The 27,244-nt window shown below is 35.4% G+C and overlaps 1 protein-coding gene across 2 annotated transcripts; it reads right to left on the minus strand.

Moving 5' to 3' along the window:
* Positions 1 to 1,884: 1,884 nt before the first annotated feature.
* Positions 1,885 to 20,754, minus strand: MS3_00004244 (uncharacterized protein). Of its 2 annotated transcripts, none has more exons than XM_051212138.1 (6): positions 20,303 to 20,754; positions 20,074 to 20,267; positions 19,634 to 20,035; positions 10,470 to 10,708; positions 9,066 to 9,343; positions 1,885 to 3,819 (listed from the first exon to the last, which is right to left on the minus strand). In XM_051212138.1, the coding sequence occupies exons 1-6, from the start codon at positions 20,471 to 20,473 to the stop codon at positions 3,172 to 3,174; spliced, it is 1,932 nt and encodes a 643-aa protein (XP_051072285.1). In that variant the 5' UTR covers positions 20,474 to 20,754; the 3' UTR covers positions 1,885 to 3,171. The 2 variants fall into 2 exon arrangements, with proteins under 2 accessions (XP_051072285.1, XP_051072284.1); XM_051212137.1 differs by having other exon boundaries at positions 1,885 to 7,428; positions 10,470 to 14,639.
* Positions 20,755 to 27,244: the final 6,490 nt, after the last annotated feature.

Raw genomic sequence — 27,244 nt, forward strand, 5'->3', positions numbered from 1 at the left:
GAGTCAGATAAGAGGCCACTAAGGAAGCATTAAATTCAAGGTGTCAGGAGGCGCTGGGCCGTAAGAAGTATCATCATAAGGAATGGATCTCTATGAAAAGGCTAGACAAGATTCAAGAACGGAAGAACAAAAAGACAGCAATTAACAGCAGCCGAACAAGAAAAAAGAAAGTCAAGGGACAGGCCGAATACACCAAAGAAAACAAGCAAGTATAGCGGAACATTAGAGCCGACAAGCAGAAATATGTCGAAAACCTAGCAACGAAAGCGGAAAAAGCTTCAAAGAAAAGAAATATGAAACAGCTGTCAGACAACGAAGAAACTAGTGTGGAAATATAATAAACCAGAGAGACCGGTCAGGGACAAAGAAGGCAAGACAGTCACTGAGATTCGAGGACAGAGGAAGAGATGAGTGGAATACTTCAAGAAGTCCTGAATAGACCAGTTCCATTGAATCCACCGGACATCGGAGCAGCACGCTCAGACTTTCCCACAGATGTCACTCCGGAATCAGACAAGGCTGCTTACTGTCTCTCGCCCCTTCTACTTCTTATGGTGGTCAACTGGATTATGGAGACCTGGACATCTAAGGGAAAGCATGGAATACAATGGACAGATCGGAATCAATTAGAATTCTTGAACTTCGCAGATGACTTACCTCTTCTATCCCATACACACGAACAAATGCAGATGAAGACAACTAGTGTTGCAGCAGCCTCTGTGGCAGTAGTCCTCAATATACATAAATATAACACGGATAACACCAACTCAATCACATTTGATGATGAGACTCTGGAAGAAGTGCAAACGTTCACGTGCCTGAACAGCAGCATCATTGATGTAAAAAGAGGATTTGATGCAGACGTAAATGCAAGAATTAGCAAAGCAAAGATAGCATTCCTACAACTGAAGAACATGTGGATCTCTAAACAACTGTCAACCAATATCAACTACAGAATGTTCAATACGAACATCAGGACAGTTCTCTTGTACGGAGCTGAAACGTGGAGAACTACTACAGCTATCATCAAAAATATAAACAACTGTCTACGTAAGATACTGAACGCTCGTTGTCTGGATACTATCAGCAACAGCCTACTGTGTGAGAGAATAAACCAGGTTCCAGCTGAGGAAACTAGAAAAAGACGTTTGAGATGGATAGGACTTACATTACGGAAATCACCAAACTGTATCATGAGATGAGCGTTAACTTGGATTCTGAAGGGAAACGGAAGCCCAGAGAACACAGTGTCGAGAATAGGGAGCAGACATCCGAAACAAAAATAGCAACAGGAAAAGATTGCCTAGGACAAGGTTGGATAGAGTGGAAATCGATCAATAATTTTCTAGGAAGGAAAGTCAATGATTATCATAAGAACAATTGAAAGGTACTAATTTCTGTTCAATAAACGACTGAATGGAATTAAGCAGTAAATACTGAATGATATAACCGATAGGTAAATTATGTATTCAAAATGACGAATTGATTTAGGTGTTGAGGAATAATGTCAGATATGTAATTCAAAGTCAAGTTATGATTAACCCAAGAATTAAAAAAAATTGTACTTGACATCTTTTCACTGGTTAATGAGAACGAATTGATTATAGTGATGTGGTACTACGGTCATTGGAAAAGAATGTTGCACGATGAAGAATATTACCTACCGAAATTGATGAACTTTAGGCTTGAATAATGAGGTCTAAATGTTATAATTCTGTAATTGTTTTGTATCAGCTTATATATATAACAGTTATCTTCTTTTTAGTTTTATACACTGAATATTTGAACGTCTTTTATTTGGGTTATTCGATAATCAGATAAACTATATCTTCTTAAATGTTAGGAAATTTTCAATTTTTATATTATTCTTTCGTTACTTGCAAAACTTTAGCTAAGAAATAAATTGTAACTTAGTGATTAAAGTTTTGTTCAGATAAGTTTAGATTTGGGAAACTCATGTTGTATGCTAAGCTGTTATACAGCAGAGTCAATAGTCATTCAAGTCCATAGTTATGTACTCACTCATACCTAAGAGAAAACTGGTCTTTGAATCGTCATAAAACTATTGAATTTACACTAGTTTCCTAAACTATATTAAAAGACCTTAAAGGTAACTATAAGAAAAGACTTTCAGGAATTGACTATACGTCCTCCTTAAACGGAAATAATTTTGAAACAATTAAGATTGAACATTTACTCTTCAAATCTATATAAATAAAATTGTGGTTTTATTATACATACACATATCAAGCGAGACAAAAATTAAGTAATAAGATGTAAGATATAAACTTGAAATTTATGGATAACTAGTGATAATGCTTTTCACAATTAAAAAGAAATTGAATACCAGTAAAGAGTGACCAAAATATGTTTGTTTTTTTCTGTGAGGCAGTAAACGTCACAAATGACTTGATAATAATAATAATGATAACAACAGTAATAAAAGTTATGTATATAAATACATATTTCTGTACAATATTTATTATATTCAAAAAAGGGTTCTTTTTTTCTTCATGAATTGAAACCGTGTCACATTGATCAAAAGGTTTAAATGAATGATAGGTTATGCAATGAGATTAAGAAATAAAGCAATATTAAATTCATAAACAAGATAACATATACATGTATAGATCTGTGATATATTGTTGAGATCAGTTGAACATGAGCTGCTGTAGTTAATCATAAATATATGCGTGTGTAAATATATATGTACATATATGATGGTCAGAACAATATATATACGGATTTATGGTTGTAGTAAGTAAATAAAAATAAATTCCTTCTCTTTTCAGGTTACACTGAAAATCTTTGGTATACAAATACATAAATGTTTGAATTTAATACATAAGGGGAGTTTGAAAAAACTACATGAATTTTGAAAGACTGAAGAATACAAATATAAATTTATATGATACAATGTAGAGAACAAAGGAGAAAAGTAACAAAAAAGGTTGTTTTTTTTTAAAAAGAGAACAAATTGCACCGTTTGACGACAAACTTTGTAGTTTAAAAAGAAAGGAAAAAGCCAAGCTAAATAGGAATAAAAGTGAGTCTTTATTTAGAAACAAATTCAGGTTATTGTGAATGGTTTTCTTTGATATCACCGAAAAATAAAATAATTTATACAAATATTGTGCACACTGTATAATGCGTAAGTACTACTAAGCATCGCTAATCTTCTGTTTGCCATGTAACACGACGCGTAGTACTAACAGATTTCTCGGCTTCATGACTTCTAGGATTGTTTGAAGATGTAACTAGTAAAGGAACCGAATTTCCTGAGGTTGAAGCAGTCATTGTAGAAACTCCACAAGGCTTTTCACCAGATATTGATGAAGATGCTCTTGAAAAGAAAGTGACATCGGATTGATTGCTTATGGATAAATGAGGAACGCTAGTTGGTGTGGACTGATTAAGGCTACTTGAACGATCAGATGTTTTTGAAATTTCGTGGATAAAAGATGATAATTGACAGGAAGGTGCTGATGCTGTTTCATGCAAAGCTGAATCTGATGTGGTATTGTTTTTATGGTGACGTGAGTGTCTATGAGACTTAAATCGATCACTTACATCTTTAAATGTACAGCTAGGAAGAAGACAAACCTCTTCACTATTTGATTCTGTATTCCAAGGTAAATAGCATGGATGCCTGATTTCAATACTTTTACGACACACAGGACATTGATCTACACGATCGGCGCATATGCTGCAGCATATTGTATGACCACATGGAAAGAAAACACGTGATATTGGTTGGTCCATACAAACACGACAGAGTGCTACTTCACGCAAAGTTTCCTGGACTATCTCTTGAACTTCCTAAAACAAACGTAATGCACAATAGAGCATATAAACATATGAAGTATTTATTACTGAATTTCACATAAAATTACTATAATAAGCGATGTATTTTCGGAAACCTAACAAAATGCTAAATTAATTGTTACTAAATTAACAATAAAAACAAAGACTTCTTTTTATCACTATATCAAGTTCACTGAGGTTGGAAGTAAGGAGTTGAAGGAACAAAAATTGAATCTTTGTTATATAGTATAGAAAATCGAAATCCAATAAAGTAAGAAGACGTTATATTTTGTTGCAGTTAATTATTAATAACATCATACTGATCCGAAGGTATTGTCAGGAATGCGAGAAAAAAAAGATAGCCAGTTAAGAAAATATTTACTTACTTTTTAGTGGCCTCTTATCTGACTCCCGTTAGATCGTACAAATGATTGCTATTGATAATATACATATCTTCAATCCTCTTATATAGTTATCAACTTAAATCGCATTGGTGAATAACGGAATTAAATACGAGAATGGATGTTTGAATATGTATGTTTTGTACACTCGTTGATCGGAACAGACAATCAGAGAATCGCAGCGAATGAAACGAAGAAGAGAGAGCGAAGTGAAACGAAGGGACGCGCAGTGGAGAAGGCGTGTGAGTCGACTTGATTTAATCAAGCGTTAACCAATATTTATCGTCGTACAAAATAAGCTACAGACATGTGATGGGTAGGATAAGATGTACACACGCACACTCTCACATAAAAACAGTCAGGATTGACAAGTGAACAATTAACAAGGTCAACACGTGACTCAGGAAGAATGATGAATAGATTGGCCTGTCCAGAAACTAGAATAAGTAATATGGGCTTAACATAGTAACCGACACTACAACTTGAATATACTGCAGACTTTGAATAAAAACGCTGCCCATATAGGTAAGTTATTTAATATAACCGATAGTATATCAGATATATTTTGGTGAATTTATCTTTCCCCTATTAACTTGACAATGAATGAAATTGTGGTTACATATTAGTTAATTGATGTAGACGTTGGTCGATTGCCAAAAGATAACAGTTTTATGTTGGATAGGTGTTACCACATAATTTTGTTGATTACTTTCACTGTCGATATCAATCAAAACAAAAGTATGCAAAATTAGAAAATCTCAGATCAAAATACAACACAATTTATGGTGAATAAACTAAATTATGGATACTTGCTAACAAAACCATACTTAATATGGAAGAAACATTTCACAAACAGTAGGAGAACCAGTTTTAAGTGCTATATTTATTCAAAGTTACCGATAGGCCGACGAAAAAAAGGCGACTTCTGAAGAAAACAGCACATTTTCATTAAAAGAGCATATCCGTATAAAACTCAGATGCATGGAAGTAATCAACAGGAGGCTTCGTAACCATGTTTTGCACAAGTTGGTACTCTTCAAATAAACTTGTTTATAGTCTTAATAAAACTGTTGTTATTTTTAAAGTTTCGAGCCCAGCTCAACCAAAGTCCACGACAAAGATGTTACCACTAAGCGATTCCAAACAGGACTGACAACTTTTAATATAAAAGGTAGTTTGAGGGTGGTTAAGAAAATTATTGAGTGGAATAAGATACTCGACAAGTCAGTACAGAATAATAAGTTAACGGAAAAGCAATCAATAAAAAAATAACCCAAACTTATCATTCATCCTTTTTTTATATTTTGCCTCAATGAGGCAAATAGACTGACCATAACTGAACTGCTTAAGATATTCAATTACGTTACATCTTTGTTTAAGGTGATAATCACTTAAACTGTACTGACGGAGATCAGCAGAATGTTGGACAAGTGGGTAATCCAATAAAATGAATAAAACATATTTACCTACTGTGTATCACTATAGTTGGTAATGTGAAAATTACTTATACTGTAGTATATGCTACTTATGTTGACAGATATAATTGGTATGTAACACCAATCAGAAGCAGAATGCCTAACAGTAGAAGGTTGAGAAGATCGAACTGAAGAGGATAGGAATGTAAACCGAGTGTAATTGTAACAACAACAAGAATGGAGGAACGATGGAATTTGGAAGAGATAATTAATGGAAAATGTGCAAATGAAGTATTTCATATTTTATGAAGACACTATGCTATTTTTTATTCATCAATACATTAATAACAGTTCATACTTGTAAAGAACGACAAGGCTAATCATGTTTATTGGCTAACAGAAGAAGTACATAAATAACAGACGTTAAGCTTTGAATTCATACGAAATGAATAGACGAATTTAAGGCATGGAAATATGCTTAATATTTAATCATGTATATAGTATATTCTTTTCATGACAATGGATAATATTAAGAATTTTTCTCATTGAATAAATACTAACCGAAAAACACGATTTACAAATAAACTACCCGATCAATACATTTTTTTCTCTGAAAACGAAAATCAATGAAAATACAAGATCAGGAAATTGTCAAGGTCATTGCTTTTAAAATATCATGCATTGGACGCGTGATTATAATATCCATAGTTATTTGGGAAGAAAAATAGACTAATTACTAGACTATTTGGTTTAAACTAATGAATTAGAAAAATGGATATCCCAAACAAAGTTTATAAGAGGGTAGAAATTAAGGTAAATACAATAGATAAAGCTAAAAATAATTTTAGTTTCATTATATCACGAAAGAAAGAAATTAGAAAATTTTCTTTGAATCCTATTAGATAAACAATATTTAACTGGTTATTTGTGTTAGCAACTATTCAGTAAAATATACTTAGTGATGTATTCTTTTAATTAATATTGAGTAAGAAATGAAAGAACACTTAATCAGAGTTGATCAAAGGTAGAGGCTACAAGGTAACAAAAGGATTTTCTTGAAGTAAATTGACTATTTTACCACTGAAATATCTAACTGGACGGTAAATTATATATGAGAAAGGACCATGCACATAGGATAAATAATCAAAAGTCAAGCAAAGATAAAAAAATAATCTTTCATTATTCTATGATTATTAGATGACGATTGTCTAAGATGATCAATTGTGAATATAGTTCATGTTTTTAAAAAAAATGTAATTTAAACAAACTAATAAATAGTTGAATAGTTGAAATCATGAGTCAGTTAAAGCTAGACCACCATGAAAAATGTGAAAGCACTGAAGGGCCATTTCGTCCTAAAATGGAACTCCTCAGCAGTGCGCGTCCACAAAACTCCTTTCTGAGAATAAATAGTTGAAATATAGATAAGATTTATTTGGCAGCAGAGGATATTGGACAAAGAATTAGTTTATAGATCTTTTAGTATATGTTTAACCATCGTAATAACTTCCTTTTAATAAAAATCATTACAAACAAATTAAGAAAAACTACTAATCATCTTAGGTAAATATAAATAATCAGCTAAATTATTTAGTCCAGAAGAATCAACTTTCATGCTTTAAAATCAAATTAAAATAAAATCACTCATAATACATAAATTGAAGGTTCATTCGATAATAGCCATTTAATTGAGTAAAATTAGGGATAGAGAAAAAACATTGTGAATTAAAAAAAAACAACAAACGAAAACTACATAATACCGACATTTAATAACAATGTTTTCAGTAAACATGTGATATAGCCAAAGGCTGAAAAAAAGAGTAGAAACGAAGTTAGAAAGCTGTAATGCTTTAAGCTAAAATAATTAAATTTTATAGAACTCAGTACAAGGTCATGTAGTATTCATATTTAAATCTTAAATTTATTGTGAAACCCAGCTACGTGACAGCTGAGTAGCTTAATCCAAGTGGATAGAGTATAATTCAAAAGTATGATCTAATAATGAAGATCTTATTGCTTTTCAAACTAAACCAACATCATCTCCCTAGTGTAACATCAAGATATGTTTACTTTTGAAAAATAAAAAGAAGACAAAATCCATCTTAGGGTTGTAACCGAGTTTCATAATACAGGAATACAATTATCACAGTCACCACAATACATGTGGATTATTAATAAGTGATTTTAATTCCTATGAATTACGAGTTTAAAATGTGATATTAATGATACTAATAACTAAATAAAATAATTCAATGTATTTAAAAACTGAAAATGAAATTTTACATCATACGTATTATTGAGTCATTAAATTAAAATTAGTTATTAACAGTTGTTTATCACGAGGATGTATGATTTCATTTGTTGAGTTCACTCTCTATTATGAATTATTTTAATAGTAAATAATATAAAATTAAGTTTTTAACAACAAGTGAAAACAACATTTATTAATGTTAAAAGTTCGATGAGGTGAATGAATTACTAGGTGAAATTATTAAACATTAGAGCCTCAATTTTGATCAGCCATATATATATATATATATATATATATATATACATATATATATATATATACAGCAAATGATTGTTGACTAAAAACTGGTAGAATGATTCTATGAGACGGACATCGTCAATATAAAGACTGGAACAGACATACATTGCCTCAAGTTGCCATACCTAATAACGTGACCAGATGTGAACAACAAATGTGGTGAAATAATGTGGTAGCGATGATTTAAAAAAAGACTAAATATTGGGAATATGATTTGAAAAGATAGAGTGGGAGGGATACTGCAATTCAAGATAGAGAAAAAGATGAAGAATGAATGCATGTGGTTTATTGTGAACAATTCTGGGGTATGTCAGTCAAAGTTTACGATCACTGATTACTGTTATCAAGTGAATTCCAACTAGATAATCTGGATTCACTAACAGGACTTAAAAAGCTAGTCATTACAAAAGTACACAATAATGAATAAATAGTAGGCAGTTGCAAAACTATAGTATTGATTCTTTTAAGTAACATGGCATTCAAATATGATGCTAGCAAGTACTTCTACTAAAAACACTTCATATTATATGAAACGGTTTAATGTGTCCTTTGAATTGATACAAAATAAAGGGGTAGTTTTATCCATAGATTGTAAAACAAAAGCATCATTCTGGTTTACTTAATTAAATTCACCTTGTTTCTTGTATAATTTATACAAGCTATACACAGAAAGCCTAATATAAATAAACAGGAATGCAATGCATTATACATGCTTTTATATGAAATATGATTCTCTTTCATTTATTTAAGTAATAATCTACCTAATTTGAAATATTGAATAGTTTCTCATTATTTGGAACTAACTGAACCGCTTAGAAGAGGCTATCACTAGTTCAAAAGAAATCACTTAATCTAAAGAGTTAAACGTAGGCAATTCAACTTTAAAAATAAACTCACCTCAACACTAACGACTGATTCAGCCAGGCTTGATGAGTCTTGCTTTCCTCGAGAATCTTCAGTCTTGTGGATAGCTTCTAAGCTACTTGTTGAAATGTTATCACCATGTATAACAGAATTCACAGAGCCACTTAAACTTCTTGTACGTTGTGTTAGACCATGTGATCCACATGTAGGTATAGGATTAGTAGTGTTACTTGTGCAATGATACATATGTCGTCTGGCACGATCATACACTTCCAAAAATGTATATCGGAGATCGAACGCATATTCTTTACCTATTCAATTATGAGATACAAAAGTTTGTAAATTCAATATCAAGAGGTATTGACCAGTCATCAGTATTCTGTCAGTCGGATAAAATTTTTAGAAATGTGTCAACATAAATCAAAACCTGTTAGACTAGAAAAATACAAAGTTCTTAAGTTTGATAGAGTAACAAGTATACTGAGAATTTCAGCTTTTAACATTATTCAACTATATCATCAGTTAACTTATACTCACTATCAATTGAGGGGTAACGGAAAAAAATTCTCGATGTATGCAGAAACTACTAAGTAATGCGTAGTTACAATCACATAAGAGGCTCTCTGATTGTACTCCAATTAACATATAACAGCTATACAACCACTTTTAGGCCGGTTGGTGCTTTATAACCAATTAAAATTTTATAAATTTTCAATACCCTATGATAATTAAGGAAATTTGATTATAATTCTAGTCAGAGATTTATGATAGTAGTATATACCATAGAATTGAATATAACAAATATTTTTAATGAATTTATTTTAGTAACATATGTTAATAAAGTCATAATTAATAGTTTGAGAATGTACTGCATATGACCATAAAATCTTGCAGCGTATTCATGATATCATAAAGATAATTTTGAAGAAAAGCTATTCACTATTAGTTTTAGTGAATATTCAACTGCTAACCAATCATGATGAGAATCGTTCTTACATTGACCAGTAACCTCTAATCAGCGTGAGCTGAAATTCCAGTCATATTTATCTAGTTAGATATGTAAAAAAGGAAATTAATTCACAAAGGATTTAAAATAAATTTATTCTGTACAAAAAAACTGAACCATTAACGTCATGTCACTAAGCTCACTTCATCCTTTTTCAATCGGTCGATAAAGATGCGAGACTAAGTACAAACGTCTACTGGTCCAAGTTAACACGTTTCATGTCACCACAACAAGAGGAGGAATCGATAAGTTAAGAATTAAAATACACGAAATTTAATTCTGAACATCACATGTGCAAGTCGAGGAAATAAATTCAAAAATTAAGGATTTAAAGCTGGCAGGTTTCTCAGAATTTAGAAAATGGTTAGGAAATGTTTTTAATATTTCAAACACTGTTTTCCTTATGTAATAAAAATGTAAATATAACTAACCATTATGATCAAACATTGAAGTAAATGATTCTCGCACAGTTTGTTCAATTAAAGATTGTTTAATTGAATCACTTTGAAAAAAAGCATGAACTTCAGTAATTGTACGATAAAGGGAATAAGCTAAACGAGTTGATGATAATTGATAATTTTGTCCTTTAACACTGCCATCTTCTTCAAGCAAATTTAAAGTAACAACTCGTGCGCTGTTTGTGATTGTGTGTACTCGACAAAACGGAAAGCTATTTTTTTAAAAGGAGAGAAAGCACAAGCATATTATAGTGCAAATATACAATTCATGACAGTATGAATCGATAGTACGTGCGACAGAATAGCATATCTGATGGTAGGTATAACACCTTGATATAACAACCTTCGTATAAGTTATTGTTACTTATTTATTCATAAGTTCAGACACATACATATTGGTACAAATAGGCATCAAAAAAATATAAGGCCCCCAAATGCACTGGTATGGCCGAGAGTGGGTTGGGCCCGCCCTCTCTCTCGAAATGCTCTCACACGGCCACGCGTATACAGCCTCTGTCAGGGAAGTCCTACTCACTGCCTCCTCGCAGCGGTGTTGTTTACGAAAATGAGAGGATGAAAAGCGAATGTCCGGCACTTTAATCGGATCCCAAACCAATGATGCACATGGGTTCCAGTATCCTGCGGGAACGAATGGCGTATGAACCAATCGCTGGTCACCTTGAGCATGCGGATGATAGTCTTACTGTGCGATAATGCCCAAGCCATGCAATACGCACTTAATCAGTTGGCGATCAGTGTCCGCAGGTACGGTATGAGCTTTGCACCTTCGAAGTGCAAAGTACTTCTACAAGACTGGCAGGATTCTAATCTTGTATTCACCCTGAATGGTGAGCAGATAGAAGTAGTCGAGAAGTTCGTTTACCTAGATAGCTGCATAAGTGCTGGTGGTGGCGTGAGTGATGAGATCAATGCACGTATAGTGAAAGCCAGAGCGGCTTATGCCAATCTGGGTCATCTTTGGCGCCTTCGTGATGTTAGTCTGGCTGTAAAAGGTCGGATCTACAACGCGTCGGTGAGAGCAGTTTTGCTCTATGCTTGTGAAACCTGGCCTCTCTGAGTTGAGGGCGTTAGACGACTCTCTGTGTTTGATCATCGTTGTCTCCGAAGGATTGCTGACATCCAGTGGCAACACCATGCTAGTAGCAATGCCGAGGTTCGGCATCGTGTGTTCGGGTGCAGAGACGGTAATCCAATTGATGTCACCGTCTTGAAACATCGACTTCGGTGGCTTGGACATGTTCTACGAATGTCGTCCCAGAGAATTCCACGTCGTGCATTATTTGTCGACTCTGGGACTGGTTGGAAGAAGCGGAGAGTTGGTCAGTGTATGGAAGGAAGCTGCAAAGGGCTGGCTTCTGTTGATCCTTCACGACTCTCTGGCTGAGGTTTGAGAGATGGTGCTACACAGTGGCTGGAGACATTATCAGATATGGCTCAGAATAGAAGTCAGTGGCGATCCTGCTGTAACCTTCTTTTACTTCATATAAAGTGGTTGTATCTTCCTTAATTGAAAGATTTCTCCTGGTTGTACCTTTCCGTTTCCCCCATTATTACCATTATTACACTATCTTACACTAATCTGTTCGTCATTGTTCTTTTTTTTTGCGCTCGTTACCTTCTTTTGTTCTCTTCGAATTCTCATTGCTTTGTGTGGCGCATATATATTTGGTGCTCCCTTGTACCAATATTTATGTGTTCAAATAAATAAATAAATATAAGCCGCATAATAAAAGTGAGATTGTGGAGAGACAGACAAAGGAAGGTGAGTGTAACAAGAAAAATGCAACCAAAATGAATAGTAATTGGTGAATGAGGGTGAAAATAATTATTATAATAATGGGAAGAGTGGTTCAGTTAAGAAAAATGTAATGCAGAAAGGAGTGATTTAATTTGGATAGAGCTTTGTTCTTTGAGCTGGATGGTTTGGTCGTGGAGCTTTCATTGTTCTTCTTAACGACATTATCAGCACAAAATACAAGTTTATGCTGATCATGTTGTTCAGAAGGACAATGAAAGCTTCAAGACCAAACCATCTAGCTCAGAAGAGAAAACTACATCAAAATCATTCGCCTGGGCTACAAGTCTCCTCCATCATCTCAAAGATTGATTTGATTGAAGGACTTCCTCCCACTTACATAAATAAAGTAAAAGGAAATTACAGCAGGACCGCCACTGGCTCCTATTTTGAGCTATGTCTGATAACATCTCAAGCCACTGTGTTGCATTGTCTCTTGGACACCCAATCAAGGAGTCGTGAAGGACCAACAGATGATATTCCTGTGCAGTTTTCCTTCATAACACAGTACCATATCATAAATTGATCACCTCTCCGCTTTTTCCAACTAGTCCCAAGAGCCGGAGAATAACCCACGTTGTGGAGCTTGCTAGGACGACATTCGTAGGACATGTCCAAGCCTTTGAGGTCGGTAATTCAACATGGTGATGCCACTTAAAATGTCGACACTGTGCCCTAATACACATTGTCGAACCTCTGTATTACTAATATGGTGTTGCCACTGGATGTCGGCAATCATTAGGAGTTAACAATGATCAAATATGGACAGGCTAGAATTCCTAAGCATAGAGAACTGCTTTCCCTGACGCTCTTTAAATCCGGCCTTTTACAGCCAGACTAATACCACGAAGGTGCCAAGGTTGGGACAGATTGGTATGAGCCTCTTTGGCCTTCACTACACGTGAATTGGTCTCGTCACTCACACCACTGCTAGAACGTACACTGATACCTAGATACATGAACTTCTCGACTGCTTCTATCTGCTTACTACCAAGGGTTAATGCAAACACAGGCTACTGAAATGTTTGTAAAAGTACTTTACGGTTAGAGGGTGCAGAGAACATGCGATACCTACGAACACAGATTGCCGAGTGAATAAGTGCAAATTGCATGGCTTGAGTATCATCGCACAGTAAGGAAATAACATCCGCATACTCAAGGTCCAAAAATCTTTCTCCAGGTAGCACATCTACACTACCATTGTCGATTTCCGTCAGAGCTGTTTTCAAAACGTCAACTAATGGTAAGGTTGAACAGGAATGATGAGACTGGGCAACCTGCTTAACCCCATTGCTTGGATAAAAAAATAGAGAGAGACGGTTGTATGCCCTCACTTTGACTAAGGTATTTGCATTTATGGCCCTCAAAATGTTAATAAGCTTCTTGAGCACACCCTTCTTCAATAGACAATCCCAGAGGACAGTCCTGTCCAAGGAAGTGAAGGTCACCTTGATATCAAGAAACACAACGATTGTCGGCCTACATTTATCGAAGAGCGAAGACTATTACATCCTCGACCAGAACGAAAACTAATCTTTCCCGGGTTTTGAACAGTATGCGAAGTCTGATGGTAGCCAATAATTTGGATGCAATCGGGAGTAGACTTATACCCCGATAGTTGTTGTTTAGGCTACAAAAATAAAACGTTGAATAGTATTTTGCCTTGTGTTACTCAAACTCACTAGGGCCTTTAATGACTGGATTGGAGTGATTGTATCAAACAATTGTTTGTGGTTCAATTTATTCCGACCAAAAGCTTAAAATGTAATGTTGTTTATGAACTACTTATTTGGACCAGTAGTATATCTCTTTAGTTCAAGATGGATCCTAATCGATGATTTCATTCTTGTAGCCTCAATAGGATGAATTTTAGCAAATATTCATCTCTAGTATTACATATGTCGATCACAGATCAACTAATTTTGAAAAATACTAAATTCTCAATTTGTAAATTATTCACAAAATCTAAAGAACCCATAGGATTTGGAACCCATCTTAAGAAAATTGAAGGTTTCCATAACAAGCAAAATTATGGACATAAAAAGGGATATATTTACCTATTTGGAAGGGACGAAACTCAGCCACACACAGCCTTAGCAAACTGAACGAAATACAGATGAGAAAGGTGTCCAAATAATTAGAACCTATTAAGAGATGCATCCTAAACTATTGACTAAAAGCGCCACACAAAATAAAACCATAATTTTCACATAACGTCTGCATTTGTATTTTCTACTCAAAACGTGACGGTATAAACGTGTTTTTATGCTTGAGTTTGATACCAATGATTATGCCACTGTTATTCGGTAAATGATTTAGTTTATGGTCTAGAATTTTAACGAACACAACATAAAACCAACTTATTCACTAAACATGCAAATATCTAAACACAAAAGGCTGAAATAACTGAACAAATATTAACATTGAAACATTGAGTCTAGATTATATATGACTATAATATTAGCAATATAAGTAACAATAGTAGTACGCAATTACATCTGTAAGTGCAAATTGTTTGAGGTCAGAATGGACTCAAACAATCGCTTTTAACATAGGGATTATACATGTAAGCAAATGGAATTGATTAGTAAAATTCAAACCAGAATTTTTCTGAACAGAGCTAGGTAAAATATATGGTCTGACAAATAATTGATTAAATAATTCATAGTGATATCTCACTTTATTTTTACAAAATAGTAATACGGAACTATTTTACTACAAAATTTATTAAAACCAAGTAAGTTAAAAATAATGTAACAGTTGGAGTCAGAAAAATATTAGTAGTTTGGTAGTCATGCAGTTCTTTAAAATGGCATATTACTATAAACTTGAAAATATTCAAAGGTAGACTCGATAAAAATATTATTCTTAAGAATTTGATTTGATCATAACCAAAAGTACTTAATACATATTACGATATACAGGCGCCTTTCAAGATATTCTCGAGTTAATATGGAATCCACCAAATATGTGGAAACGTAATGACGCGACAAGAACACAATAGCAATAATAAGTGAAAAACGAATAGAATATAAAATAAAGTAACACAAGTGACCAATGTGCATAAAATAAGTTTCGATAATGATATTAGAAGACGAAGATTATCAGAACTATGTGATATATTAGCGCAATACATTTCGAACAATCTGGTCGCACATATACTTGTTAAGAGCATTTATATATAAAAATAAAAGGTCAACTAGACAGGAAACGGGGTAAGAGGAGATAAGGATAATGATAAGAGTAATAATAATAATAATAATAATAATAATAATAATAATAATGTGAACACAAAGCGAAACCTAATCACTCTGGATAATAAGTCAATATTACCAGGGTAGGTTTAAGGTAAGAACAAACTGTTTTTGAACACATAAAGGGGGTTTGAATTTTCGTATGACTGAGGCTTCAATGAACCTTAGTATACGCCCCTTTACACTTTTATACAGCACTACAAAAGCTGAATTTAGATCAATCTTGTGACCTGTTTCAATTATATGTTTAGCAATAGAGGATGATGGATGTTTATCCTCTGCTCTTATTGGGTCACTTGATTGTATTTGTTTCTGAAGCCATTTGGGTACATGTTCACTCACCCTAATGTTGAGATCACGATTACTCCTCCCTATGTATGTGTGACCACACACACATTTAAATTGGTAAACACAGTGGGATGTGACGCAATCGTTTCCATGTACTTTAGGTTTTGAATGAAGCATGCACCTTGTTCTTTCTTTGATGATGACCTTTGCTGCGCAATAGGTTTTACTGATGACTGATTTAAGTCGTTGTTTCAGTAAAAAGCTATTTGAATCACCTCTGAATGGTAAGGTGATGTAGACAGGCTTTTTCTCTACCGAGGCTACAGTAGGTCTCGCTGAACCATGGACTTTCCATCTATTTATGAATTTCAGAGGATAGCCATTTTCTATTAACGTTTTATTTAACAACTTAACATCATCATCAATGGCGTCATTGGTACAAATACGGTCGAGTCTGTTGAAAAGACACCTTATCAAACCACGTTTGTATTGCACAGGGCAATAACTATAATAACTAAGATATTGACCTGTCCACGTTGGTTTTCTAAAAATAGATCGCTTTACTGAACCATCTTCTCGTCTACTCAGGAGTATATCTAGGAAGGGAAGCTGATCGTTTTTCTCCTCTTCACATGAGAGACTAATATGGTTTTGGAGAGTGTTGAGTTTATTTAATAGACCGTACATATCCTCTTTTTTCTCACAAACAACTAAGATATCGTCCACATATCTCTTATAAAGTGACATGTTTCCGATTAATTCATCAGTCTGATTTTCAACATGTGCCATGAACACATCTGCTAGTAATGGTCCTAGCGGACTACCCATAGCAACTCCATCAATCTGACGAAAGTATTCACCTTCAAAAGTGAACTGAACTTTGTCAGTACATAGTAATAGTAAATCTTTAAGAAGTTTTACAGGTACACGTGAGTGAAAATTGTTTTCAGATATGTAATCACATAATATATCAATGGTTTTTTTTAAAGGTACATTTGTAAACAAGGAATTTACATCAAATGAACACATTGTCTTTTCCTTGATATTAATATCATCTAAATGATCAACCAGTTCAAAAGAATCCTTTAGAGAATACTTACATAGATGTCTTCGAATAGGATCCAACAACTTTGCTAACCATTTAGCCAGATTATGTGTAGGTGATCTGCACATTGATAGAATTGGACGTAAAGGAACATTAGGTTTGTGAATTTTATGCAGTCCATATAAATGAGGGTACTCGGAACCCATAGGTTTTAGAAAGTTAAATTCCTCTTTATTAATAATATTCATGAGTAGCAATTTTTCTAGGTTTGAATTTACTCTTCTTTCTAGTTTGCTGATACCTCCAAATTCAACATCAGGCATAAATTTACTTTCACATTTATTCATGATAACTACGCCTGATCCTTTATGTGTTCAAAAACAGTTTGTTCTTACCTTAAACCTACCCTGGTAATATTGACTTATTATCCAGAGTGATTAGGTTTCAAATTGTGTTCACATTATTATTATTATTATTATTATTATTATTATTATTATTATTATTATTATTATTATTATTACTCTTATCATTATCCTTATCTCCTCTTACCCCGTTTCCTGTCTAGTTGACCTTTTATTTTTATATATAAATGCTCTTAACAAGTATATGTGCGACCAGATTGTTCGAAATGTATTGCGCTAATATATCACATAGTTCTGATAATCTTCGTCTTCTAATATCATTATCGAAATTTATCAAAGGGACTAATTGTTTTAAACATAAAATAAGTGTTTTTATTTCTTAATATCAAGATCAATGTAAAGCACATTGACTTCAACTTGTTTAGGGCCATATCGTTTTATATATATTCAAATTACCCGGCTCTGTTTGCCCAGTTTTGATTCTCCACAAAGCCTGCAGTAATAAGGAGTTAACGAAAGCGTTACGTAACTTAGAAGCGTGAGGAAAAATACAAAACTATTAAAGATGGAGGAAACATTTGTCCCAATAATCATAATTTCATCAAACAAAGGTCAGAAGTGTTGCATTTGAGAGGTTTGTTAGAGAATTAATCAAACCCTTAGAAACTTCAAGGGACGATTTTGTTTTACTTTGGCTGCTCCTGAATTTCCACTAATTTAATTCCACGAAAACAACGATGGGATAGACTGAGGCTACGAATATATTAAAATTTAGAGATTTCAGGTAGTACAAGTTGATAACTTAACTAAAATATCCTCTCCAGCTAAGACCTTGTATTTAGCCCGAAATTTGATGAATCACTATATATACTTTATGAACATAAAATATCTGAGGAGCTGTTGATGGGTAACTGAGATCTAAGCATTTTATTCGATAGTAACAATTCAGTTTGACAGTCAGAAATCAACACAAAACATTCTATGTTAGATACTTATACTGGAAGGAAATTAGATGTGTCGATGGACTTATTAATGATATTGGTTACCAGATATTAACTGAGGTTTTATCTAAACTCAAAGTACAAGGGACAGTTTAGATCCAGTTAGTAAGGTGTTAACAAACAAAATCATGTTGTTTCTTACTCCAGTTCTCAGTATTATGTACTAAGATGAAGATCCTAAATACTCTTGGATATCCTAATGGATTCAGATGACCCAAAAATTAGTCAACTATAAATATTCATTTGTTAGAAAACGTTCCCAGTTAATGTAAGCAAGTGAGGTGGGGTAACATCTTAATGTTTTTCTTTAAATAAAACATATACCTTCGATAAATTTCAAATAGTTATCATCATGAACCAAAACGCATTTAACAACCTGCGTTGAACAGAACTTCGATATTATTTTAACGGGTTCACCAAATTCATTAATAAAAGAAAGGATAGTTAATTTCCAAACAATTACAAAAATCTTGCATTAAATTGCTTACAATTGTTCGATTCACTTATTTTAATTAAAATGATATATCAGATTAAGCGCAAAATGAAATGATGGAATATTTAACCTCGAAGGATGAAAAGTGGAATTGTCATTCTAACTGAAGAAACAAAATGTATTTATCAAAAAACATAGAGAAGTAGAATTATGATTTGTTCAATACCGTCTCTAAGTATTTATTTTAAGCACAGATTGTTGCACACAAAAAAAACTCAAGAGACTTGGTAGTTCGTTTCATTTAAAAGCAGAAATCAGCTAACTAAAACGTTTTAGTTCGTTCACAACTATTTTAAATCCACTTAATATAAAGTCAAAGTAATGAATGGCAAATAATGTGAAGATTAAAATTTCAAATACACAGATATTTTGTCAAGAGATTTTTGCTCAGTTTAGACTTCAAGTGACTGAGCAAAGTAACTTTAATTCCATATTTATTTGGACACGAACTACACTTCTTCACACATGAAAACTTAGATAATAACGTGTTTTTATTATTGCACGCACACGTAAACGATATAACGAACAAACGTTAATGATAAATAAATGAAATTCTAATAACATAATGTAATGCTTATGGATTGTTGACCAAAAATGAATAGGAAATAACGGTAGTGGTTATTCAAATAGACGTCCTAGAGAAAGTAAGTACTTGGCTGAATCCTAAGTGGAAGGTTACGCGGTTTTAAATAAAAGTTCGAAATAACATATTAAGTATCCGAACGGTTGAGCTTAGCCCAAAAGGGTTCCAAAGAACGCCATTATCGAGAACATATATATGACAGTTTTAGAAAGTGTACTGAATTTCATTTTTGCATTAGTGTTATTACTTTAAGTACGGATAAACAATAAATACACATTATTAAGAGGATGTTTACCGATCGATAACGCCTCCAGTAGAGTTGCACAAAACAATATCACTAGGACCAACACCAAGCAATAACTTGCGATCAAATATATTCTTCACATCATAGAAATATGTTCCATATGAGGGAAATTCTCGTGAAACTATAGACAAAAGTTCATATTTTGCGTGGGAAGCGGTAATATCTTTTAAGTCTTTATGAAAAGCAGCAGCCATACGAATAGCTTCTGGTGGAATTTCGTTGCGACATTCGGGCCAAAAGCAAGCATACTTGCATGGAGTGGTGTTCGGGTTGTAATTTCCAAACTGTATGTATGCCATGAGGGCAATTAATTGTGACTGTGTTTCCAGGGTGGTGTCAGCGTCCCAAGATCCGTTTTTTAGATGATATACGACGTTTGTGTAAAACTGATGTCTGTAAAAGTACGGTTTCAGTCTATTATTTGACATTACCTGGTTTCCTCGAGTTGAAGTGTAGATGGTTGAACAAAATACTTCACTCTAAAATATAGATGGTATGGAGGAGACCCTGGAATTTGCCTTGATAACCTGTTTCTGCTGTTAAGCCAAAACAATTCGTTTCTCGATCCTGCTAGCAGGATACCAAAATAACTAGCTTCTTCAGTAATCCCTATCAATTTACATATCTTAGAAATAACTTTGAGGAAACATCATAACATACTTTATCTATGACTTCCTGACATTCTGCTTTATGATCGACTTCAACCTGATAAACCTGACTACTTGCAAGCGTAACGTAACACATAAGAGTAGTTGAATTTCTTCCAGAATCGCCATTTCGACTTGGATGACGCTTGTTATTGTAAAGCTCGTGCAAATTCTGGAGCGCCATTGGTACTAGTTGGCATGTAGTACCAAGTGTTTTTCAGTAACAACTTCGTAGAAACGCGGTTTAATAACTTAGAAAGCATAGAAATATCGCATGAAGTTGGACAAGATTTAAAAACAGCTACTCAAAAAGACCAACTAACTGATGTACTTAAACACAATCACATGATATTGTCTTGTCGATTTAATGCATGCATTGCTGCGATTTGAAAAGATACATGATTTTCAATTCTAATTAACTTCGGGAAACTGGTTTTAGTTGTATGAATGTGCAATATGTTTCCAAAGTAATTAGGATCGTAATTCATCAAGTTTAAACCTAATCTTCAACGTTTTGATTGATACTATCAACTGAAGAGGATCAATCAATCGTCCAAGTAACCTTGTAAAGCAAATCGTCTGAGATAATTACGCTTTGTGGTGTAGTTAGCCCGGACGTTTTACATCATTATATGTGCGTAAAAAGAATTACCTTAATAAACTATTATCAGGCACTTCCTTGTTTGTATTCTTGTTTTTTCAACTAAAGCATCTAGTATCGAGTGTTTTCACGCTAAAAGTTTTGAGAACCTATTTAATTCAGTATTTATAACTGAAATATTTGGCCTGAGTGATGGGTCTGCTTAAAGATTATAAATAGCTTCAGGGTTCGACAACTGTTTTGTCTGTAACACGATCATATTTGAGGTATATCATACCAATGAAGTCAGAAGTGATAAACGAATGTGTTTGAAGATATATTTGGAAGTTTGCCGATATGGTAGGATGTGTTTTATCTATTGTGGTTAGTACTTGCAAGGTAAGTGTATCACGGCGTACCTAATCATGACATGGTGTGGATGCATGACCGAGCACCTTCATTCATGGTATGAAGACGCCACAGGTATTTGTAGTTTGACAACACTTTCAACGGCAACATCTATAATTGAATCTTTCCCACCCAGTGAGGTCAAAAGTCAGAAGCGACGAGGTTAGAAAATATATTCTATAGGTTATCAATATATCGAGAAGGGACTGATCTAAACTGGTTAGCGGTTGCCGGTAAAGTTAAACACGGAGTTCCCACTCGTGATCTGGTGTGGATGCGTGACAGGGTGCCTTCAGCTGATGTGGTCAGCATCAAATGTCGAATACTTACAGAGCTATTTATTTTGGGGATTTATTTACCGCTACAGATCACCCCTTTAGTGGGCAATCTTAACCATAAGACATGGCCATCCAGAAGTTTGAACCCAACGAGTTGTTGGTGGTGAACACTCTTCTGATAGCTTGCTATGCTCAGCAACATCTGGTCATCTTTCTATACTATAAAAAGTTCTGTTACAATATAGTAATGAGGAAACGGATACAGTGAAAATTTTGGTTCATCGTAAACTTCGTCGTTTTCTCTGTCTTTTCCAGACGTCTTGGAAAGAAGATAGGGTATGTCTGTGTACGTCGAATTACACTCGTACGTGCCCATATACACAAAACGGACAAAAAAGGAAACTACGCGCACACATATGCGTTTCGTGAACATGCAGTAGCGCATAAACGGATTATGCAGAATACTTTTTGGTTTTTTTGAAGAAATACAAATAAACATATATAAGCGAGCATATTGGAAAAAAAAGATTTTTTTTGAATAAATGTATACATATAATCATATTAACATTATACTGTTTGTTTTCGTTTTTTAACAATACAGCGAAAAACCGATGTGAGACAAAATAATATTTTTTATTCTTACGTGCAGTATTCGTTTAGGAGTTCTGGAAACCTTACTCTTCTTCTTAAACACGTTGTTTTGAGTCCGTTTTTGCTTATCGTCGAAGTATCATCGTGACAGTCGAGAGGTCGTTGAATTGAGTCGCGCCGTAAATAGACGTGTACAGATTAAAGAGAAACGTCAGTTAATTGCGGTCAAGAGAAAACGAGTTTAGCTGAACGCATTGTGTTTGTAAGCCTACTTGTGTGAGCACCAAGAATCCACTTTCACTTCATTGCCTATACCAAGTAAAACGAGTTGAAGAGCGTCATTCCACTGTAGAACTTTCGCAGCTGTTGAAGAAGCTTCAAGCTGTCGGTGAGAGCGATCTACTAACGCGTTTGCTTGTAGGTGGTAAGCAGTTTTTCGGAATCGTGTGATTCATAATAGTGTAGTCAAACAGCGGAAAAGTCCAGATTCAAACTGATGGTCGTGGTCTGTAATGATTGTTAGAGGGCAGCCACACTTTGATATCCACCGTTTGACGAACTGCAACCCACTGTTTCAGCAGTGATGCCCTCGAAGTGCACTGTTTCCGGAAATTGTGTGAAACGGTCTACACAAGTTAAGAGATGGAGTATCCATTCGAATCTGGTGAAGGTCCTACTAAATCCAAATGAATATGGTCGAAAAGACCATCGAGAGTTTTGAAGGAGCCTGAGGGATATTTCCGAAGTCTAATCACCCGAAATTTCTGGCAGCTTACACACCACTCCCTAATGTCTTTATTCATGCCAGGCCAGCAAAATGGTTCTGCTATGAGCTTGATGGCTGTACGATCACCTCAATGAGACCGTTTTTGCGACGAGTCGATGACGCTGCGTCCATGATTTTTCGTCACGATTGGACGATCCTTACCTGTAGATGTGTCGCATAATACGATTTCCTTACCCGTCGCCATCTGTCTAATACGCGGTCTAAGGGCTGGTGAATATAACTCATGCTGAAGATTGATGTCTTCTTGTTGAAGCCGAGTGAGCTCAAGGAGATGAATTCCTTGGAAAATGTCCGGGGAAATTATACGAGATGAGGAGTCTGCAACTACATTGCCTGCTCCAAAATTGTGTTGTATATGTAAAGTAAACTGCGAAATGTGGCCCCAGTTGTCGAGACTCTCGAAGGTAGTACTTGTCTGAAGACGAGCTCAAGAAGAAGGTAAGAGGTATATGATCAGCGAAAAGAGTGAATTCTCGGCTTCCTAAAAAGTGTTGAAAATGGCGTACAGCACAATACATAACTAGGCGTTCCCTACCGAAAGTGCTATACCTCGATTCAGTGTCTAGCGACTGTCTCGAGAAGAATGTCAAGGGTTGCCAGGAGTGGTTAACCCACTGTTGTAAAACTCCTCTGATTGCTGTTTCCGATGCGTATACTGTGATATTAATGGGTGCTTAAGTGTCTCGGTGTGCAAGCAAGGTTGATTTTGCGATAAGTTCCTTAATTGTGGAGAATGCTTTTCTCACGGTATCGTCCAAACTGATGGATTTCTCATTTCCACGAAGTTTCTCAGTTAGAGGTTTTACAAGGAATGCGCATTTTAGTATGAGCTTTCTATAGAAACTCACAAGGCCGTTAAACGTACGTAATTGTTTGATTGTGGTCGGTTCCGAGTAGTCCAGAATGGCCGCAAATGTGCTTTTCAGAGGACGGGTGCCTTCATCATCAATAGCGTGCCCTAGGAAATCTAAGCGGTCAGTTCCGGTTTGGCATTTCTGAATATTTACAGTAGTGCCGTGCTCTGTAGTTATTCTAGGACAAGGTTCAGTTGCTGGAGATGAGATTCTCTATCTGGACTTGCGATCAACCTGTCATCAACGTACGCATATGTGAAGTTGAGACCTCGAAAAACGTAGTCTATGGACCTTTTGAGAGTTCTGGCAGCCTTTCTTAAACCGAAAGGCATTCGCAAAAATTCGTAGAGTGCTAAGGGAGTAATAATAGCGTCTTCAGGAATGTTGTCAGCAGCCAAAGGAACTTGATCATATGCTTCAACCAAGTCGATATTCGAACAAACAGTTCTGCCTTTCAAGTTATCAATCAACTCGTGAATATGAGGCAACGGGTATCGATCAGGAATGGTTTCCGCATTCAATCTCCGAGAGTCACTAGTTTTTCACCAGTCGTTGCTGTCCTCTCTAGGGACCAGATGCAAGGGAGATACCCATAATCAGTTTGATGGCCGGACGATTCCTAAATCTATCATGTGATCGAGTTCGATTTTAGTCAAACTCAGCTTTTCTGGAGCTGGTCTTCACGCTTTCGAGAATACAGATGGCCCTGAGGTTGTGATGTCATGTTCAACACTGCTGGTTACACGTGGTAACTTCGGTTGCGTTTGGTATATTACAAGGTACCTACGAGTATTCGTTGGTAGTATAGATGGATCACGTGCCTTACTATGACTGGTGATAATCTTGTTGGGATATTCAGGGAAATATCCCAAAAATTATCCTGTTAAGCCTAATGCTATCCTTGGACATGAAATGGTATCATCTTATTGGTCAATATTTATTTAACGTGTTATTTTCCTGTCGGCCATTATTGCACGATGTTATTTTATATTTTATGGTACGTTGTGGACTGCTTGACTGGTAATATAAACAAAGTATGTTTGAAATATAATGATTCATAAATCCGAGGCTGAAACTTGTGTTCTGGACTCAACTGGCTGGGTTAGACAGGGAAGCGGAACCAATCAGAACCCTAGGTCGTTCTACGTGTTTGTGCGTCTTTGGTCCGATCAATAATTCGCTACTCTTAATCAACAGCAATTATTTTTCACAGTTATAACAAATCTACAACCGGAAAAAGAAGTTGCACAAACAGATAAATTAGTAATTCCGTCTACTAACCTCCGTTTGCGTGTGTCGACAAGTTAGTTATGTTGTTGTAGCGGGTATATATCAATGATTTGTGTAGAAACATCTGCAACAACGAAGATCCAGTGGATGAGTTTGTGTAAACCAACGTAAAGATATACATATCGCCAACTGTATGTGGCGATTGGTTCCCCATTTCACGCCTGTGAGTTCAAAACTGCTTCAAGCAGTCGGCCGTTAGAATTCGCTGGAAGAACGTTAATGTCTGTGTCGGCGTCGATGAGGTAACGAACTTTCGAAGTCACATCAGTGGAATATAACAGACGGCTATGTTTTCCAGCTACGGTTACCGTTAACGCGTTGTGGCTGGGAAGTTTCCCGAAACGTTTTTCATGTCGGTCGGTTTAGAATTCAAAATGTTGCAAAGTTTTCTGAGATTTCGAGATTTTTTGTACTGATTATTATTCGAGCACCATTCTGAATTATCTGCTTCTCGTGATCTAGAGACAGATCATTTTCGTGAAGAACTCCTTTGAGGGGTTTGTGATCGTTTACGGTCATGACGAATACGAAGGTAACATGTCAGAATGTGGCAAGGTTCAGTAACGTCATTTCGTGTTGTTTAAGGTTTTTCCTTGACTAAAAATAATCGGCGTTAGACGTTCTGCTAATCTCCACAGTTCGGTCGACAGATGCAGCCAACTTGTCCACAGGGTTGGTTTGAGACGAAACAAGCAGTGCCTGCGCCTGTTTAGGAAGCTTAGACGAGAACTGTTGTCTGAACAAGCCATCGTCGAAAGTCCCTAGACCAATTACCTCTCTCATTCGTAACACCATTTCCGTTGCTGATCAATGCTGCAGATCGATGTTATCGAGGGATTGATCTAACCTTTGTCGATCACTTAGATCTACGAGTTTTAGAATATACCGTTTTAGAGTTTCATGAGGTTCCGAAACACCACTAGTAAACATACTAGGTGTGACGTACCTGCCTAATTCGTGCGGTAGTTCCTTTACTACTGCACGAAATTATGCACGTGGATCGGTCACGCCGTGCCCGTAGAAGTCAGACCCTGTGTATAAGAACCAGGCTTAGATATTGTCCGGTCAGCATGGCATTAGCTGAAATGAGGGTGGTGTCATAGTATTGATCTTAAATTCCTTAGGAGTCTGTCCTGTCATGGAGAATATAAAGTACAGGAATGACATATGAAGTTCCGAAAATAAACAGACTCACTATTTACAAGTTGGTGTGCCAGATCACGGCAGGCTCACCAATGAAGACGCCACAGGTATTTGTATTTTGACAACACTTTAAGCAGTAACACCTTCTATAATTGAATCTTGCCCACCCAGTGAAATCAAAAGTCAGAAGCGAACATCACGTTAGTTCTGATGGCAATTGACTCTCAACCACACGATCCTTAAAGCCGTGAATACAATAACTGAAGCGATCTGCATTCTACGTTTAACTCGGAGAGGAAGTAAGAAGCGGTGGACGCTGGAACAATTATTAGGTATACCATAGCTAGAACATGTAAGCGTTGTCACACTATGCAAATTCTTACGTTTTAAATTAAATGCATTATTATAAACCCAGTTAAAATGTATTCTTCAGGTTCTCAAATGCAAGTTTAAGAACATTCAAACGAAACTTAACCTCATCCGAACTATTCACTACTTATTGCCTCACAAATATCCATTCAGTGTTCAGAATATACTGATCTCGAAGTTGTAAAAATCACTGAAAAGTCGATTGACCATATATTATCTGAAGCGTCTATTGCCTTTGGTGATACAAGGATATCGAAGGAGCTAGACTTCCCCCGTAGAACGATTGGCCTTTGAATCACGACCCATTTCGTGACCAACTTTTTGTTTCATCATTCCGTGTTAACCTGTGGCACAAAATACTTATCTCTTTCTGTAGCGTATTGTTCTTGTCATCTAACGTTGTGTTATGTAGTTTAGGACTCGTCTTTTGGCCTTTCATTCATTCTGTCTACTATTTACTGCTATATTGCCTAAATCAGCATCGCGCTTCCCGACTACTACAATCTGTTATACACTCAACAGAAGAGGGATGAAGCGCAGCTGGTAAAATATGTTACTGCCTACTTTTCTGTTCGCTAGTAGACTTTTCACATCGCTTTTAGCAGCAGAGAAGTTATATCTCCTATTTGCACCTACTTCAGAAGCTGGCCAACAG

The sequence above is a fragment of the Schistosoma haematobium genome, chromosome ZW (genome assembly GCF_000699445.3).
Source record: "Schistosoma haematobium chromosome ZW, whole genome shotgun sequence".
NCBI classification, from domain to species: domain Eukaryota; kingdom Metazoa; phylum Platyhelminthes; class Trematoda; order Strigeidida; family Schistosomatidae; genus Schistosoma; species Schistosoma haematobium.

Coding starts and splice junctions, on each gene's coding strand:
- MS3_00004244 (XM_051212138.1), bottom strand. CDS start 20,473: ATGGCGCTCCAGAATTTGCACGAGCTTTACAATAACAAGCGTCATCCA. Junction 20,268..20,302: donor GTCAGGAAGTCATAGATAAA/GTATGTTATGAT, acceptor GTTATTTCTAAG/ATATGTAAATTGATAGGGAT. Junction 10,709..19,633: donor ACTGGAGGCGTTATCGATCG/GTAAACATCCTC, acceptor TTAAAAAAATAG/CTTTCCGTTTTGTCGAGTAC.